At 43.0% G+C, this 15,763-nt stretch overlaps 1 protein-coding gene across 3 annotated transcripts in view; it reads right to left on the bottom strand.

Moving 5' to 3' along the window:
- INPP5A (inositol polyphosphate-5-phosphatase A) overlaps positions 1–15,763 on the bottom strand; it is a 567,250-nt gene that overhangs the window by 354,604 nt on the left and 196,883 nt on the right. For all 3 annotated transcript variants that reach the window (XM_088476881.1, XM_088476880.1, XM_088476879.1), the window contains exon 3: positions 2,261–2,361. In XM_088476881.1, coding sequence (XP_088333007.1) covers positions 2,261–2,286 — 26 coding nt within the window. In that variant the 5' untranslated portion in view covers positions 2,287–2,361. The remainder of the gene's footprint in view (positions 1–2,260; positions 2,362–15,763) is intronic.

Raw genomic sequence — 15,763 nt, 5'->3', positions numbered from 1 at the left:
AATCATACAAAATCAAATTTTGACCTGTTTTAGTGTTGACCATATCGACCTATTGTCAGTGTTGAACATTTGGCCTCAACCTATTGACTGTTTATGATTATCTAGACATTGTAGATCTTCCATCCCTGTACTGTTTTGTGGATTTCTTTAATCACGCACAGGTGAGTTCATCTATTACACAGGGTCAGTAATGATCTCACCTGCTTTCACAGACAAATCCGCAAAACACGACCTGTTGGGAACACTTGAGGGTTGAGAACCACTGCTCTATTTGCGAAGTGTGGATTTATTTACATTCCAGTTTAAACTTAAAATACTACTAAAAAATAAAAAAAATTTATAAAAAGGCTGCAAATACTAACATGAACACTAGAGGGCACCATTTTACAACTTTCACTACCATGGTAAAAGTAAATGAAAGAAGCTGAAAAAGTTAGCTATTTAAACCGACTTGATTAACATCACATTGTTTGCAAGCACAAAGCCCCTCCGGAAAGGAGCAGCTGAAATGTATTTACTTTACAAATTGCACATTAATCTTGCATTGCTATCTGTTTATGGTTGAATTGTGCAGAAAATTAAGTGTGTGCATATGTATGTTAACATGCAGAAACATTGTTATCCTTTATGCTGAGCAAGCATCAGGAACCAATGCTGCTGAAACAAGTATCCCTTGAATAAACGCAGTGAGAGGTACAGTGCAGAGGTCAAGAAGAGAAACAGGCGATAAATATCACTGGCAACTTGCAGAACTGACTTAAAGGGGCCTATCCATTACACGACTTTTAGAACGATCCGAAAAAAAACTAGGTATTGGTCGCATTGTTCACAAAGTCGTGTAATGGATAGCTGGCAAGGACCAGTGATGCGCATGCACGCTGGGCCCTTGCCGATCCCGACTATCTACGGAACATGCTGGTCAACCTGACGACGATCGTCAGGTTGCCCATATTCCGAGATAACAGGTCGGGATCCTACATTGAAAGACATTCAGTGAACGCCGTTCAGTGTGGGCACCGCACCCGGTGACCTGAAGGTCTGAACGCTAGACGTTCAGTCTTTCAGGTCGCCTAATGGATAGACACCTTAAAGCACACATCCACTAAACGACAGGCAAAAGACTGCAGGATTACGACATTGTAATCGTGCAGTCGTTTGTCAGTCTGTGATGTGCCTACACTGAACGAGCAGTCGCTCAGTGTAGTCACATCAATCATCTGCAAACATGCTCAACCTGACGATATAGTCAGGTTGTACGACATATTTGTATGATGATAGATGTCTGAACGACCAGCGGGAGCCCGCTGGTCGTTTATAGACATTTTGTAAACAATCTGCAAACGATTTTCGAACAATTATTGAATAATAACGATATCGTTCAATTTAATCATTTAGTGGACGTGTGCCTAATGGTGCATACACGGTCAGATTTGTCAGATGAACGATGAACAATTTTACCAACGATTTGAACGATTGACAGTATTAAAATGAATGAAATCATCAAAATCTGACTGCCTAATGGTGCATACACACCCTGAGATTTCTTATCAGATGTGAACGATAACTATTGTAAAAATCATTCATATCTTTGACATGTAGAGCATGCATCGACCAACGATGCGTGTTCCCGCAGGTCAGATAACGGTATCCGACATAGTCTGTGTTTGCAGACAGATTTGGATGATATCATTAATTTTAATACCGTCATAAATCGTTCATGAAATCGTTCAAATCGATACAAAAATCGTTCAATCGGTCATCAAATCTGACCGTGTGTATGTACCATTAATAACATGGCGTATTTATTATATATAACAAACAGAAACATGCCTAGTGTCTAACTCTATAGGTGCCTAAAAACAGCCAATATAATCTAATGGAAATTGCTCAGATCATAATCACTAGTGCTGCATACACACAGTCAGATTTTGTTAAAGATCTGAACGATAATGATTGTAAAAATCGTTCATATCTTTGATGTGTGGGGCATGCATCGACCAAACGATGCGCGTTTTCGCCTGTCAGATACCGCTGACATCAACTGTGTTTGCAGTAAGATTTGGACGATTTCATTCATTTTAATACGGTCAGAAATCGTTCATAGTTCACAAAATCATCGTTAGTTATCGTTCATCTAGCAAATCTGACGGTGTGCATGCACCATTCGCAGCTTGTGTGCACAGCCATCTTGCATGGGTTCAGAAACGTAAACCTGAAAGTCACCCTGCTCAGATCTGCTTACGGTAGCAGTGACACTTACTTGACCAGCTTGTCAACGTGAGACATAGACGCTTCATAATTTTTCCCACCAACTTCTTGACAGTGCAATGATAAAAACTGAGGCTTCTGTGCATGCACAGCCTGGAAAACACAAGCAGACATGACAGTGAGTACATGCAGCAATGCAGATCGATCACACACTGCCTTGCTTATCCCACATTCCACTACTTTCATGTTCTGTACATCAGGGCAGCTTAAATCAGAGGTAGCTTTCTGAAAAGACGATATAAAAAAAAGAAAAAAAAAAAAAAAAATGAGGCAAAAGGTGGGGTCAGCGACAGAGGGCGACGAGAGAGAGAGAGAGAGAGAGAGACGGGGGCGAGAGAGAGAGAGAGAGGGCGAAGAGAGAGAGGGCGAAAAGAGAGAGAGAGAGAGAGAGGGCGAAAAGAGAGAGAGAGAGAGGGCGAAGAGAGAGAGAGAGAGAGAGAGAGGGCGAAGAGAGAGAGAGAGAGAGAGAGAGAGGGCGAAGAGAGAGAGAGAGAGAGGGAAGAGAGAGAGAGAGAGGGCGAAGAGAGAGAGAGGGCGAAGAGAGAGAGAGAGAGAGAGAGGGCGAAGAGAGAGAGAGAGAGAGAGAGAGAGAGAGGGCGAAGAGAGAGAGAGAGAGAGAGAGAGAGGGCGAAGAGAGAGAGAGAGAGAGAGGGCGAAGAGAGAGAGAGAGAGAGAGGGCGAAGAGAGAGAGAGAGAGAGAGGGCGAAGAGAGAGAGAGAGAGAGAGGGCGAAGAGAGAGAGAGAGAGAGAGGGCGAAGAGAGAGAGAGAGAGAGAGAGAGGGCGAAGAGAGAGAGAGAGAGGGCGAAGAGAGAGAGAGAGAGAGAGAGGGCGAAGAGAGAGAGAGAGAAGAGAGGGCGAAGAGAGAGAGAGAGAAGAGAGGGCGAAGAGAGAGAGAGAGGGCGGAGAGAGAGAGAGAGAGAGAGAGAGAGAAGAGAGGGCGAAGAGAGAGAGAGAGAGAGAAAGAAAGAGAGAGAGAGGGCGAAGAGAGAGAGAGAGAAGAGAGGGCGAAGAGAGAGGGCGAAGAGAGAGAAGAGAGGGCGAAGAGAGAGAGAGAGAGAGAGGGCGAAGAGAGAGAGAGAGAGAGAGAGAGGGCGAAGAGAGAGAGAGAGAGAGAGGGCGAAGAGAGAGAGAGGGCGGAGAGAGAGAGAGAGAGAAAGAGAGAGAGAGAGAAAGAGAGAGAGAGAGAGGGCAAAAGAGAGAGAGAGGGCGAAGAGAGAGAGAGGGCGGAGAGAGAGAGAGAAGAGAGGGCGGAGAGAGAGAGAGAGAAAGAGGGCGAAGAGAGAGAGAGAGAGAAGAGAGGGCGAAGAGAGAGAGAGAGAGAAGAGAGGGCGAAGAGAGAGAGAGAGAGAGAGAGAGAGAGGGCGGAGAGAGAGAGAGAGGGCGAAGAGAGAGAGAGAGGGCGAAGAGAGAGAGGGAGAAAGAGAAGAGAGAGGGCGGAGAGAGAGAGAGAGGGCGGAGAGAGAGAGAGAGAAGAGAGGGCGGAGAGAGAGAGAGAGAGAGAGAGAGAGAAAGAAAAGGAGGGCAAGGGCACAGAGCGAGGGGGGGCTCAGAAAAAAAGATGGATAGGAAGAGGTGGACACAGAGAAAGATGGGTGAGGCAAGGTAGAGATTCTAACAAACTAAAATTACTCTTGCCATTGGAAATCCTTCGGCAAAGACTTTTTATTGCAGCCCTTGGCTCGTGTATTCAGCGTACGTTCAGTCTATGGTAAACTGTATGGTTTAAAATCTCAGCTGTGTGTACATACAATCTTCCCCATGTAAAACAATCCTTTTCCAATTTACTTATTCAGAGTAGAATAATGTATATTTATAGGTGGGATATTTTTCCCTTAAAGATGGTAAAAACACAGGATTTTGTCTCCACTTCTCTATGTCGAAATTGGATATGAAATTTGAGTTCATACAGCGCTCAGGTCAGAAGTGTAATGAAGTGGTCTGACCTGTCAGTACTTGAGAAAATGAACGTTTTTGTACCAGGACACCTACACACATTCCTCAGCCACATGTACTGAGAGAAATGTAAGCGTAGCGCCAGTTTCCTCAGAATGTGCCTCAACACGGCAGCAATATTACAGTTCTTATACGTATCTGCAGGCTTTAACACTGCAATTCTAATCAAAATAATAATACTATGTTTTCATTACTATAGCTCAACCGGGGCGTAACACTCAGGCGCCAACCATGTATTCCCGATTAGATTACAGAGGACGCGGACAGACCGAAATCGGAGAAAGACCCCGGATGTTGTTGGTATAGATGATGCAAGATACAGATTCAGGTTTCTGATTAACAATGTAATAAATCCATAGGTCATGTAAGGAGAGCCAATTACTAGCTTCTAGATCACTTTCAATCAATGCAATATAGTTCCAAGGTTGCTTTTTTAAATTTAATAGCTTTGTATTATAGGGTACGTAACCAGCGCTTACACGTGAGGTCGGTGGGTGGTTTGTGCAATGGAGGACACTTCAAATATAGCTCTGAGTGACCTGCTGCTCTCTACTGTGGGCATGGGGTCACTGGGATCAATAGGCTCCATCCCCATAACCGTTTGCTTGCCCTTACTCACAGTAACAAACAAAAACACTAGAGGAATCTTGATCCTTCTGAAACACCAGAAGATAACTGGCCTTTGGTTGCATTTTAGACACACCATGGCACCATTTTAATAGTGCCTACAAAAACTCCAAATGACCATGCAGATCTAATTTCATGAATATTTGCAGCAGGTTTCTCATAATTATCCGGGGAAAATGTGGCTGGAAAGGGTACAGTCAGCTAAAAATGCAGAGGTTCATTGTTTATTCTGAGTGTCATCCCTCTGATAAACTCAGCAGGACCTAGGCTAGGAACTTCTAAAAACACTTTCAGCTCTAAGCTGATGAGAAGTGTACGGCTATAGGCTTCACCCCGATGCCTGCAAGTGGCATCTGGAACTACTGTACTGCCGCTGAGACAATGATCTGCAATTTTTTCCAGTACACTTTAAATATATAGCGTAGAATTGCTACTGAACCACAACAACGTACTTAATGATACCTCTATTCCTCAATAGCTCATTACAACGTGTGTGTCACAGGCGTAGAGTATTGTACATTCATTAAAATGGAGTTGGGTTTTAGCAGCTCAGTTTTATTTAAAAAAAAAAAAAAAAAGATTTTTTTTAACCTCCTCGGAAAAACGCTTCTACGTTTTGTGTAGTAGTTGGTAGGAAACCACAAGAGGTTACAATTGAGCTTTTTGGTGCGGAAATACAGACGACCACAACTTGCACTCAGAAGCGTTGCTGATGTAGAACTCCTACTTCTGTGCCGCTTATAATGCACATCTTCAGTTACAGCCCTTTAGCTTTCCCAGAATTCCATTTCCTTTCAAATACTCACCCTGACCAGCTCCTATCCTCGCACAGAGAGACAGTCTATACAGCTGATCAGCGGCTGAGTGATAAGAGACCGCCACGTGAAATGAATACACGCTGAATAATCAGAAGGTACTGACAACACGACAGATAAACTGTGCTTCTAACTGGGGCTTTCTGCTTTCCAAGGTGACGTGCCTGGCCAAGGCGAGTTCCTTTCTTAGCATTTCATTCACTAAGGTCTCCACCCGTAGTAGCGACACTCAGCAAGACATTTTTAGGAGATAAGTGGCAAATACACTTTAAAAAAAAAATCATTTAAGTTTCCTTCTAACTAAGGCCCTCATTCAGAGCCGTACGCTCTGAGCAGAGCGCACGCTCTGAATGAGGGCCGGGCTCCATTTTCATGGAGCGTCCTCCTGGACGCTCGTATAGCTGTGGGTCACCACCCACAGGCTATACGAGCGTGCATTGTGATGGTCGCGATGGTCGAGACCATCGAATTTGCGAGCCGGAGCCTGCGGTTGAGGTTTTCAACCGCAAGCTCCGGAGTGATTTTGGCTCTATCAGAGCCAAAATCACTCCCACTGACATCACTAGTGATGTCAGTGGGCCGGCTTCTGACGGGAGGCGTTCCCGTGGGAACGCCCCCGTCAGGGAGGCACGCCCCCAGCACGCCCACCAAAGGGGGCGTGCTGTCAATCAACATTGACAGCACGCCCCCTTTGATCGGACACAACGAGCGAAGGACTTTCCTTCGCTCGTCGCGTCTGGCGCATGCGCACGACGGAGCTCCCTCCGTCGTGCGCATGCTCAGTCCATAACATCGACCCACTTGCGAGCGGACAGCCGCTCGCGAGTGGGTCTGAATCAGGCCCTAAGACCGCATTCTCCAGTTCTAATAAAAGTGTAATTATAAACAAAAAAAAACAAAAAAAATCAATCTGAAATGTATGAGATTTTCACAAATAGCTCCAACTTTGTTTGAGTTTGCAATGTTCGTCAGTCAATTCCTTTTGCAGGAACAATGGGTGGGATGTGTGAGCCCCCCCCACCACTTAGCATCATAATAGAGAGCTTTTCAAATATTGTCAAATACTTGCTTTACTTGAGCTTCAAACTGGTTACATACACATTAGTAGTACAGTAGGATGCTGGCAAATCCAATCACTAAGTACATCATAACATGTGAAATCAGCAGCTAAATCGCACTACATTAGAGGGGGGGGGGGATGTACTAAGCCTTGGAGGGAGATAAAGTACCAACCCAATCAGCTCCTGTCAGTTTACAGACTGTGTTTTAAAAATTACAGTTAGGAACTGATTAGTCGGTACTTTCTCTCTCTCTACTTCCTCTCCAACCATTAGTACATCTATCCCTAGGTGCCTAAAGTTACATTTGATAGGACCTGCACTGGCCAAGTAGGACAGATCTGGACATTCAAATATCAGACAGCAGTGATCCTATGGAAAAATGCAGCTGTCATCATTAAAGATTTATAATTCTGCTCAGTGTCATGGCAACCACAGTAACATAGCACATAATGTATTGAGCAGTCTCTTGAGAATGGCCTCCTAGATCTTTCTGCAGTATTCTGTAACAGAAGAAATTTCTCTTTCTTTCCCCTCTGCCTTTACATGAGTAGGTGTAACTGGCAGCCAAATATTGTGCAACCTCCAGAGACACTATGTAAAAGGCAATAATGATGTGTAATAGGACAGCTAAGAACAAGGGAATCGGCATGATTTCCCGGTGCTCGGGATGCTGGCGGTCAGAAGACCAACAGCGGCATCCCGATGTTGAACATACCGACAGGGGCCAATAAGTAGACAAACCCTCCCCCTCTAACCTCCCCATGGTTGTGCCTAACCCCCTTCTCCACGCAGCCTAACCCACCCAGGTCTGTGCCGGTCCCTAACCCACATAGGGAGGTTCCTAAACCTAACCCCACCATCCCCAGGCTAACCTTCATACTTACCTTCAGGGATTCCGGCGTCTGTATATTGACGTCCAGCATCTTCACCACATCCCAAGAAAAAGGACTATAAAGATGCGTGCTACAGGGACCAAATTAATTTATGTACAAGTCTATTACAATACCTGGCTCATGTATACAAATTGTGTGTGGAGAGAACAGGACAACACTCAGTGCAGTTACCTAAACCAGAGAACAGTCTCTACTACTGGCACTAACCTACAAAGCAGCAATAGACACAGCTGTGTATCAAAACACCACACCGCACCAATAACTCAAGACCAAAATAAATCCATCGTTGATTCCAAACTGTATTCAAGGAGTCTTATATTTAGCAATCCAATTGCATAGTAATGACATATTCAGGAAAAGATGCTGTTTGGCAAAGTATAAATGTCTGAAATGTGAAGTGCAATTAAAATGCTTTCATCTGCTGTTCTCTCCCATGTATTATTTGAATTAGAATTAAGCTAATTTAGCTTTTTTTTTTTTTTTTTAAAGGTAAAGCCTCACTCAACTGGAACAACAAGTACTTAAAATGAATTTGTTTTTTTAATTTTTTTGTTTTTTTAAGAGACCCAGCAGCTACAGCTTTCAATGAGATCCGTCGGCTTCCTGACTGTATCCCCTTTCAATCCAGGTAAGACCTGTGCCATATGTGGGGGGGTTTCCGAGTACCTAGAAACCCCTCCCTGCCCGCCACTACATCACAGCGCAGAGATATAGATATATAGATATATATATATATAGTAAAGCGATCTATGTGAGCCGGCAACTGTACCTGGCTGAGCTGGCTGTAGGGGGAGCTGCAACAGTAGCGCACAGCTCCTCCCGGGCAGTTTCCAATTCCCATGGGGGCACCGCATTGTGGGAGGCTGAGAAATCGTGATTCAGATCCTCCAAAGTGACAGTGACCGGCGCTCTCTCCCCCGCAGGTGGGTGTAATCTAATACATGTGGGGGGAGCCGACATTTAATAGGTCATGCCAGCGCTGTTTTTATATGACTGAATTTGTGTCAAGTGAGAGGTGTGTTTGTGTCAGTGTGTATTTCAGTGTGTGTGTGCCAGCTTTGTCAGTGTGTATGTGTGTGACTCTAGGCTTTGTCAGTGCAGTGTGTATATGTGTAAAGGCTTTGTCAGTCTGTGTGTGTGTATAGGCTGTGTCAGTCTGTGTGTGTATGTATGTGTCAGTGTGTGTGTGTGCGTGCGTGTGTAGGCTTTGCCAGTGCAGTGTGTATGTATGTATGTATGTGTGTCTGTCAGTGTATGTGTGTATAGGCTTTGACAGTGCTGTTTGTGTGTGTGTAGTATTTCAGTGTATGTGTGTGTCAGTGTGTATTTGTGTGTAGTGTTAATCAGTGTGTATGTAGGCCTTGTCAGTGCACAGAGTGTGTGTCAGTGTGTATGTGTGTGTGTAGTGTTTATCAGTGTGTATGTAGGCCTCGTCAGTGCAGTGAGTGTGTGTCAGTGTGTATTTGTGTGTAGTGTTAATCAGTGTGTGTGTGTAGGCTTTGTCAGTGCAGTGTGTATGTATGTGTGTATAGGCTTTGACAGTGCTGTTTGTGTGTCTGTCAGTGTGTGTGTAGTATTTATCAGTGTATGTGTGTGTCAGTGTGTATTTGTGTGTAATGTTAATCAGTGTGTGTGTGTGTAGGCTTTGTCAGTGCAGTGAGTGTGTGTCAGTATATGCGTTTAGGCTTTGTCAGTGTGTGTCTGTGTCAGTGGGTGTGTGTGTGTGTGTGTGCGCGTGTATATGTCACAGTGTATTTTTGCAGTGCCGCCTTTTTTATTTCTTCGAGGAGCTGAAAAGCTCCACATAAATATAGTCAAGTAGACGACACTCCAAATAAAGTTCAACAGCCGGAGTGCAGACTGCTCAGTCTTGATCATACAATCAGATACAGGCAGTACTCCTCGGGTACTCAATAATCCAAGCTTGTTAATGCAATTATTACATATTTCGTCAAGGCTTTGCCAAAATATGTAATAAATTCATCTGAAACGTTGTACAGTAATGGATTAACAAGCTTGGATTATTGGGTACCCGAGGAGTGCTGCCTGTATGTGGTTAGATTTTTTGCCATTGGTTTTGTAGCCAAGTATTGGAAATCCCCCTTTTAAAATCCTGCGTTTGCCACTGCCTGTGCACATAAAATAGAACTCCAGCGATTTTCTTCATAATTTGCATGTTCCGATTGAGAATAGGATTTGTAAATAATTTCTATTAACTCTTCTGGCTAATAAACTATAGAACATTCCTGTTTGTATGTTATACTACAGAGGCTGCATTATCCAGGAAAAGAAAGCTGGCCTATGACAGCGTTGCTGGCTTTTAATTATTAAACTACAGAAGCTCAGGTGTAAATAGAGAAGCTTAATTTACTGCATTTGTTTTCTTTGATGTGATGCCAAGTTTAGTGTCGTACAACAACCATCAGGCAAACATACAATTTCTAGCTCCTGTTTATTTTTTTAAATTACCGTCCCTCCCTATTGTTTTTAGGGTTTCTCATTGGAGGAGCTGTTGCAAGCTGATTAACTTAAGTAGGGGCTGTCCTACCTATATTACTAAATACTAGGTATTTTTATATTGTCCACCTACCAGGAGAATGCGGAAGAAAGATGATGAAACATTGAAGAATGTGCAACTGCAGGATATATTGGAACAAGTTATGTGCATTACCAATTGCTACACTTCGTTTTTGTTTTGTTGTAAATTCTTTTTATCCAATTTTTAAAAAAATCTGAAATAAACAGGTATAAACATTTTTGTGTGGTCAATCAAGCAATAAAACCGTAACGAAGATAAGTGAACATAGACAGTATGTTCTGTGCCATAACAGCAGTATGGCACAGAACATTGACAATGACCTTGATTATAATATTTTGATAGCTATAGTATAACAGTAACGAAATTATAACAAAGACATTGAGGGGGAGATTCAGTTGTTTTTTTGGGCATTCTAAGTAATGGGTGCCTGACTGAACAATTGAATTGCTTTTGGTCGGGCACCCATTACTAAGAGCACCCAAAAAAAACAAAAATAACTGAAATCTCCCTTAATAGGAATAGAGAAAATTTTTTTATTACTACAACAGAAGTATCATTATAAATTGACACGACAGGTATTGCATACAAAAGGAGTGTAGGGACACTGGAAGTAGATTAAATGGATTAGGTCACACCCGAACAGTTATTTTGCTGTACACTGATAGCTTATGGTTAAGAGGTTTAAAAAAGCAGTCCTACTAGTCTTAACATAGCAATAAAAGATGAATTGTCAATATACATCTAACAATAGAGAATTAGGTGTCATCAGTACTCGGCTGCCTGTAAAGATACCATGTTGTTGATTTAAAATTAAAAACAAAAAATGTCAAGATATCTTGTTGCACATTGGGGTCCAAGGAATATTCCCCATATGTGCATAAAAGGTTTGTCCACCTTTCTCAATATGCATGAAGGTGGCGTGTTGCTTGAAATAAAGAACTTCTATTATTAGGTCATGGACATCCATTTCCAAAGGATTGCCTAATGAGCAATTAAGACTACCCTCTCACCTCTTCACCTTACTTTACTTTCATCTACTTCTTACCCCCTTCCAGGGCACCTAACACTTGGTTGCTTATGCTCTGTTGCATATCTAGGTGTTATGGTCACCAATGTAGCAATGTATATTATCCATGTCCTAAATTGTATTGTACTGTAAGTCGCTTGTCAAATTATTTGTTTATGTACTTTGTAAGGCGCTGCGGAACACTTGTGGCGCCATATAAATAAAGGATAATAATAAGACTACCAACAAAAAGGGGAGTAAGCTAAGACCGGGTTTGTACGAAGAGTAGGGGAACCCAGGGATCAATAGGAATAACATGATGATTGGATCTTTGGACAGGGTTTGTCCCACAAACTTAATTAAATAAGGTAAGACTTTGGTTCCAGAAGTGGGCCATCGTTTTACAGAAGCAAGGTGGCATTTTCCGGTTTACATTTGAAACAAAATGTCTGGCTCATCTAGTATAGAATGTTTTACTTTGTGATTTACTAATATAGGCCCAAGTAATTTACTGTGTACTTCTTGCAATATTGAGGTATGTAAATAAGAGGGAGCATTGGAAAAAGTATTAGCGAGAGAATATCACGATCAGTGATGATGGTTGGGAGTAACAAGCTCCAGACCTCATGTCTTAAGCCAAGGGTCAGAGGTAACAGATCGAATCAAATCAGTATAGATTAGTTTCATTTTATAATAGTGAGGCAAGAAAATGCAATAAAAAAACAGTTCAGGTATCACCTGGATGGTGTTGGAAGTATAGGTCATAAAATAGTGACAAAGTTGTAAATATCTAAAAAAAAACAAAACAAAAAAAAAACCGTGAGATCCTGGCAGATTCAGTTTCACTGCTAGCTGCTGAAGTGTAAGCCAAGCACACCCTGGGTCAAACACATCTATCATTTGAGCAATGCCCTTTAATCTCTAAAATGTAGTGTGCATCAGAGAGGCCTGTTAAGGAACCAGGGTTACCCCCATTTGGTCACATATTTGGTCATCAAGATGGATCTATTCAATTGTTTGTTAATGACAGGTATTGTATATATCAATAAATATAATATTTTACCGTATCAAAGGCAGCTCAGACTTGGGCATTTGCAGCAAAGTTGCGGGTGCATAGGAATGAAAAACTCCTTTTCTAACTTTGGGTTGAGGAAGCCTTGTTGTCGCAATAACCACTTCATACTATACTGAAACAGGACTGAGTGTCGATAGGAAGTTATATCGGGGAACCTATGCCTCCTTGTAACCTCCCCTTTGTTACTTGACTGACTGTTAATCCTAAGAGTCTTCCCCCTGCCACACAAAAAAATCTAGAAGTCATTTAGAACATTTAAGTGTGTCCGCGCAGGACAGCTTAGTACGGAGCATCTGCATAATGTAAAAGTGTTACTGCCTAGCATAGAGAGATGGACATTGTTCCAGTAAGGTACTAAATGTTCAAGTTTGGACAGCATTCCAGATTAATTCACTTTATACAAGTCAGACTGCTCATGAGGAAAGTATATTCAGAGATATTTGCTCTTATCATGGACTATTTTAAAATGAGATAAAGCCTTGGCAGAGGGGGTATCAAGACTCATGACACCTATAGGAAGAGCTTCTGATCAAAATTAATTTTGTAGCCAGCAAAAGAACTGAATTGTTGAATAAACTAAAAAAAAAAAAAAAAAATAGCTGGAACTAAAACCTCATGGGTGAGAGACCAATAAGAGAAGCTCATCAGCAAATAAAGCCAATTTATATTCCATTTGACCCAGTTGAATGCTGAAATAAGATTGACACTTTCATAATCGAATCGCTAAAGGTTCCAAGGCCAGGGCAAACAGTAGGAAGGAGGAAGAGAGGGCAGCCCTGTTGCGTAGCCCGCTGGATATCAAAGGAGGGAGAAATATATTTAGTTAAAATTCAAATGTAGGGGGTTCACGTCTAATATATTCATTAAGGTTATAAAGTTCCCGGGAAATCCAAAACCACCCATGGTCTCAAAAAGTTGGTCCCAAGTCACCATGTCAAATGCTTTTTCAGCATTAAGCAATGAGAACCCTGGGGCATCAATCCCCAGAGGACTCAAGATGTTGCATCACTATAAGAACCTTACGAACATTAGTCACAGACTGCCGACCCAGGTTATTATGATCATCCTTTATATATATGGCGCCACAAATGTTCCGCAGCCCCTTACAAAGTACATAAATAAGTTAAGAAACCAGTGACTTACAGTACAATACAATGCAGGGCAAGGACATTGTTTATACACATTGCTGCAACGAATATAACACACAAAAAAAAAAAAAAAAAAAACAGCAGGGAGTCAGCAACCAAGTGTTAGGTGCCCTTCCAAGGAGTAGATGAAAGTATAAGTAAGGAGCAGCACATGAGGGAAGAAGGCCTTGCTCGTGAAAGCTTACATACTAAAGGGGAGAGGCAGACAAACAGGGGTGACACAGATGGAGTAGACAGTGAGGAAGGAGCATGTAGCAGCAGGTCAGGATGAGAGCTGAAAGGCCTTGATGAAGTAGTGGGTCTTGAGAGCCAATTTGTAGAGAGGTGGAGAGTCTGTGAGGGAGAAAGTCCCAGAGGTAGGGAGCCTGTTCGATCTCTTAACCGGTTTGATCTCTATAGAATAGAGTAGACATAAGAGTTTTTAATCTTTCCGCTAGAAGTTTGGGGAGTATTTTATAATCCGTATTTAATAAGGATATCTTCCTATAAAAGGCTGGAAGTTCTGGGTTGGAGATATCTTCTCCGGTGATTTTATCCTCGCACAGAAAACGAAGTGTCTACTGCTGAGAGAAAGTCTATAAAATACAGTGTTGCAGAAAATCCTTAAACATGCCGAGTATATTAAAGCAAAGAGTCTACCTTGCTTAACTAATGAAGTGCAGGTTGGGAAAACCTCTGTGTTCTGGTTTTTCATGGTTCCACGTCAATGGTCACACAAAGAATTAGTAGCAAGGATATCTTCTATGCTAAAGGAACGAGGTTTAAAGGATCATATAGAAAGTAGGCCTTTAGATGGTCTCAAAGAGGACTTGGGAGATTCAAGTGGGCCCCACAAGGCAACAGGAGGGGGGTGATGGCAACACATTACATCTGAAGGAGAAGCATGTTTCAGCTCAAGGAGAGGAGAACAGTTCCGGTATGAAGAGTAAATGCAATATTGTAATAAAGCAAGGTAGAGGCGCTGCAGATACGAAAATCTGTGTCCGGCTAAAGACTCACAGTCCACTTGTGAGGCCAGGGAGCAGGGAAGAAGGTAGCCCGTGGCATTAAAATATACAGCTCATGCAGTATTCCTGCATGGAGGTTGCAGGCAGCAAGCTGTAAAAAAAAAAAAAAAAAAAATGTCTGGGTTCCAGCGACAGGACCCCAGTGGACTTGTACATGGCAGGTTGTAGCCTGTATTGTCCTCGGGTCTAGGAAGAGGGAGTCTCCGGCGGGACCCACTGCACCTCCAAGATGGCCTAATGGCTGGCCCCATGACCCAGCGCAGCTCGACGTGGGAGGCCAGAACTAGGTACTACCACCACTATGATGAAGTTCACAATACCATACACAAAAAAAAAAAAGGAAATAAAATAAAAAATACAATACAATTTAGTTGGTAATAGAGAACGGTCTTCTGGCATGTCAAAAAAGTAATGAGTTCTTATATGTGCTAATTACGTACCACATTTGAATCTCCAATTGCGAATGGGCATTTAAAAGGCTTCTAGTGTGGATTTCCAAATGTGCTTTTAGATGCATTTGCACTGGATATAAATATCTCCACAAAAAATGTCAGTTCTTAACAAGTAATCGCAGCAGCAGTCTTGGAATAATAGTACCTGTATATGAGGTGAAACCTGGTACCTGTGGTGGCGTCCCAGTATAGGAGTCACATTTGTCACACAGTCGCACTTATAAGGTCCCGGGACCTCGCTTGCTATTTCATCTGTGTGAAGTTCCAGCGGAACAATACTTGGCCCAGCGGCTGAAGCAATAATGGCTTACCGGAGTGGATTCTGGGCTTGTGGTGCCGCTGCAGCTGCATTTAGCTCTATGCATCACGAACTCAATATTTAGTCAAACGGCTGGTATAACCGGAATAATGCGGCGTAGTTCGGAGCTAGCAGTGCTGTTGAGAATAGACTCACCTCCGTGTGTCTCAGGCTCCGTTCTCTGGGCGCAGCAGCATGTAATCTCCTGATAGTCTCCAGGCAAAACAGGCATCAGCCTGCTGGTAGGTTAGAATAGCGGGTAATAGCATCAACACGTTTCGTCTGAGCCACAGAAACTTTCAACACCAGGAGCGTAGAGAGCCTGGCCGGGCCAAGGTGAAAGGGGTGTGGTCTAATCGCATCCCCTTGGGCTAAAAAGCCAACACTTCTGCGCTCTGGTGAGGAGGCACTGTGAGCCTATCAGCCTGGTGCAAAGCCGGTATGATCGCTCCCCCCCACAGGTATAAGACTGCTGCAGCTGCTCAGCAGCCGCAAGCAGTCTCTCCCTGCAGCCCAGTTACGCCCCTGGGTAACACCAGCTGGTAGCTAAACTTCAGTCAGAAGTTCTTAGGCTTTATAGCTAGTGATTTCTTTCTACCCGATTTCTCTTTGCGCCTGTG

The sequence above is a fragment of the Taudactylus pleione genome, unplaced genomic scaffold, assembly GCF_031769625.1.
Source record: "Taudactylus pleione unplaced genomic scaffold, aTauple2 ptg000198l, whole genome shotgun sequence".
Taxonomy (NCBI): Eukaryota; Metazoa; Chordata; class Amphibia; order Anura; family Myobatrachidae; genus Taudactylus; species Taudactylus pleione.
Note: the sequence above shows the minus strand (reverse complement) of the source record. Positions and strands in the feature narration are given on the sequence as shown.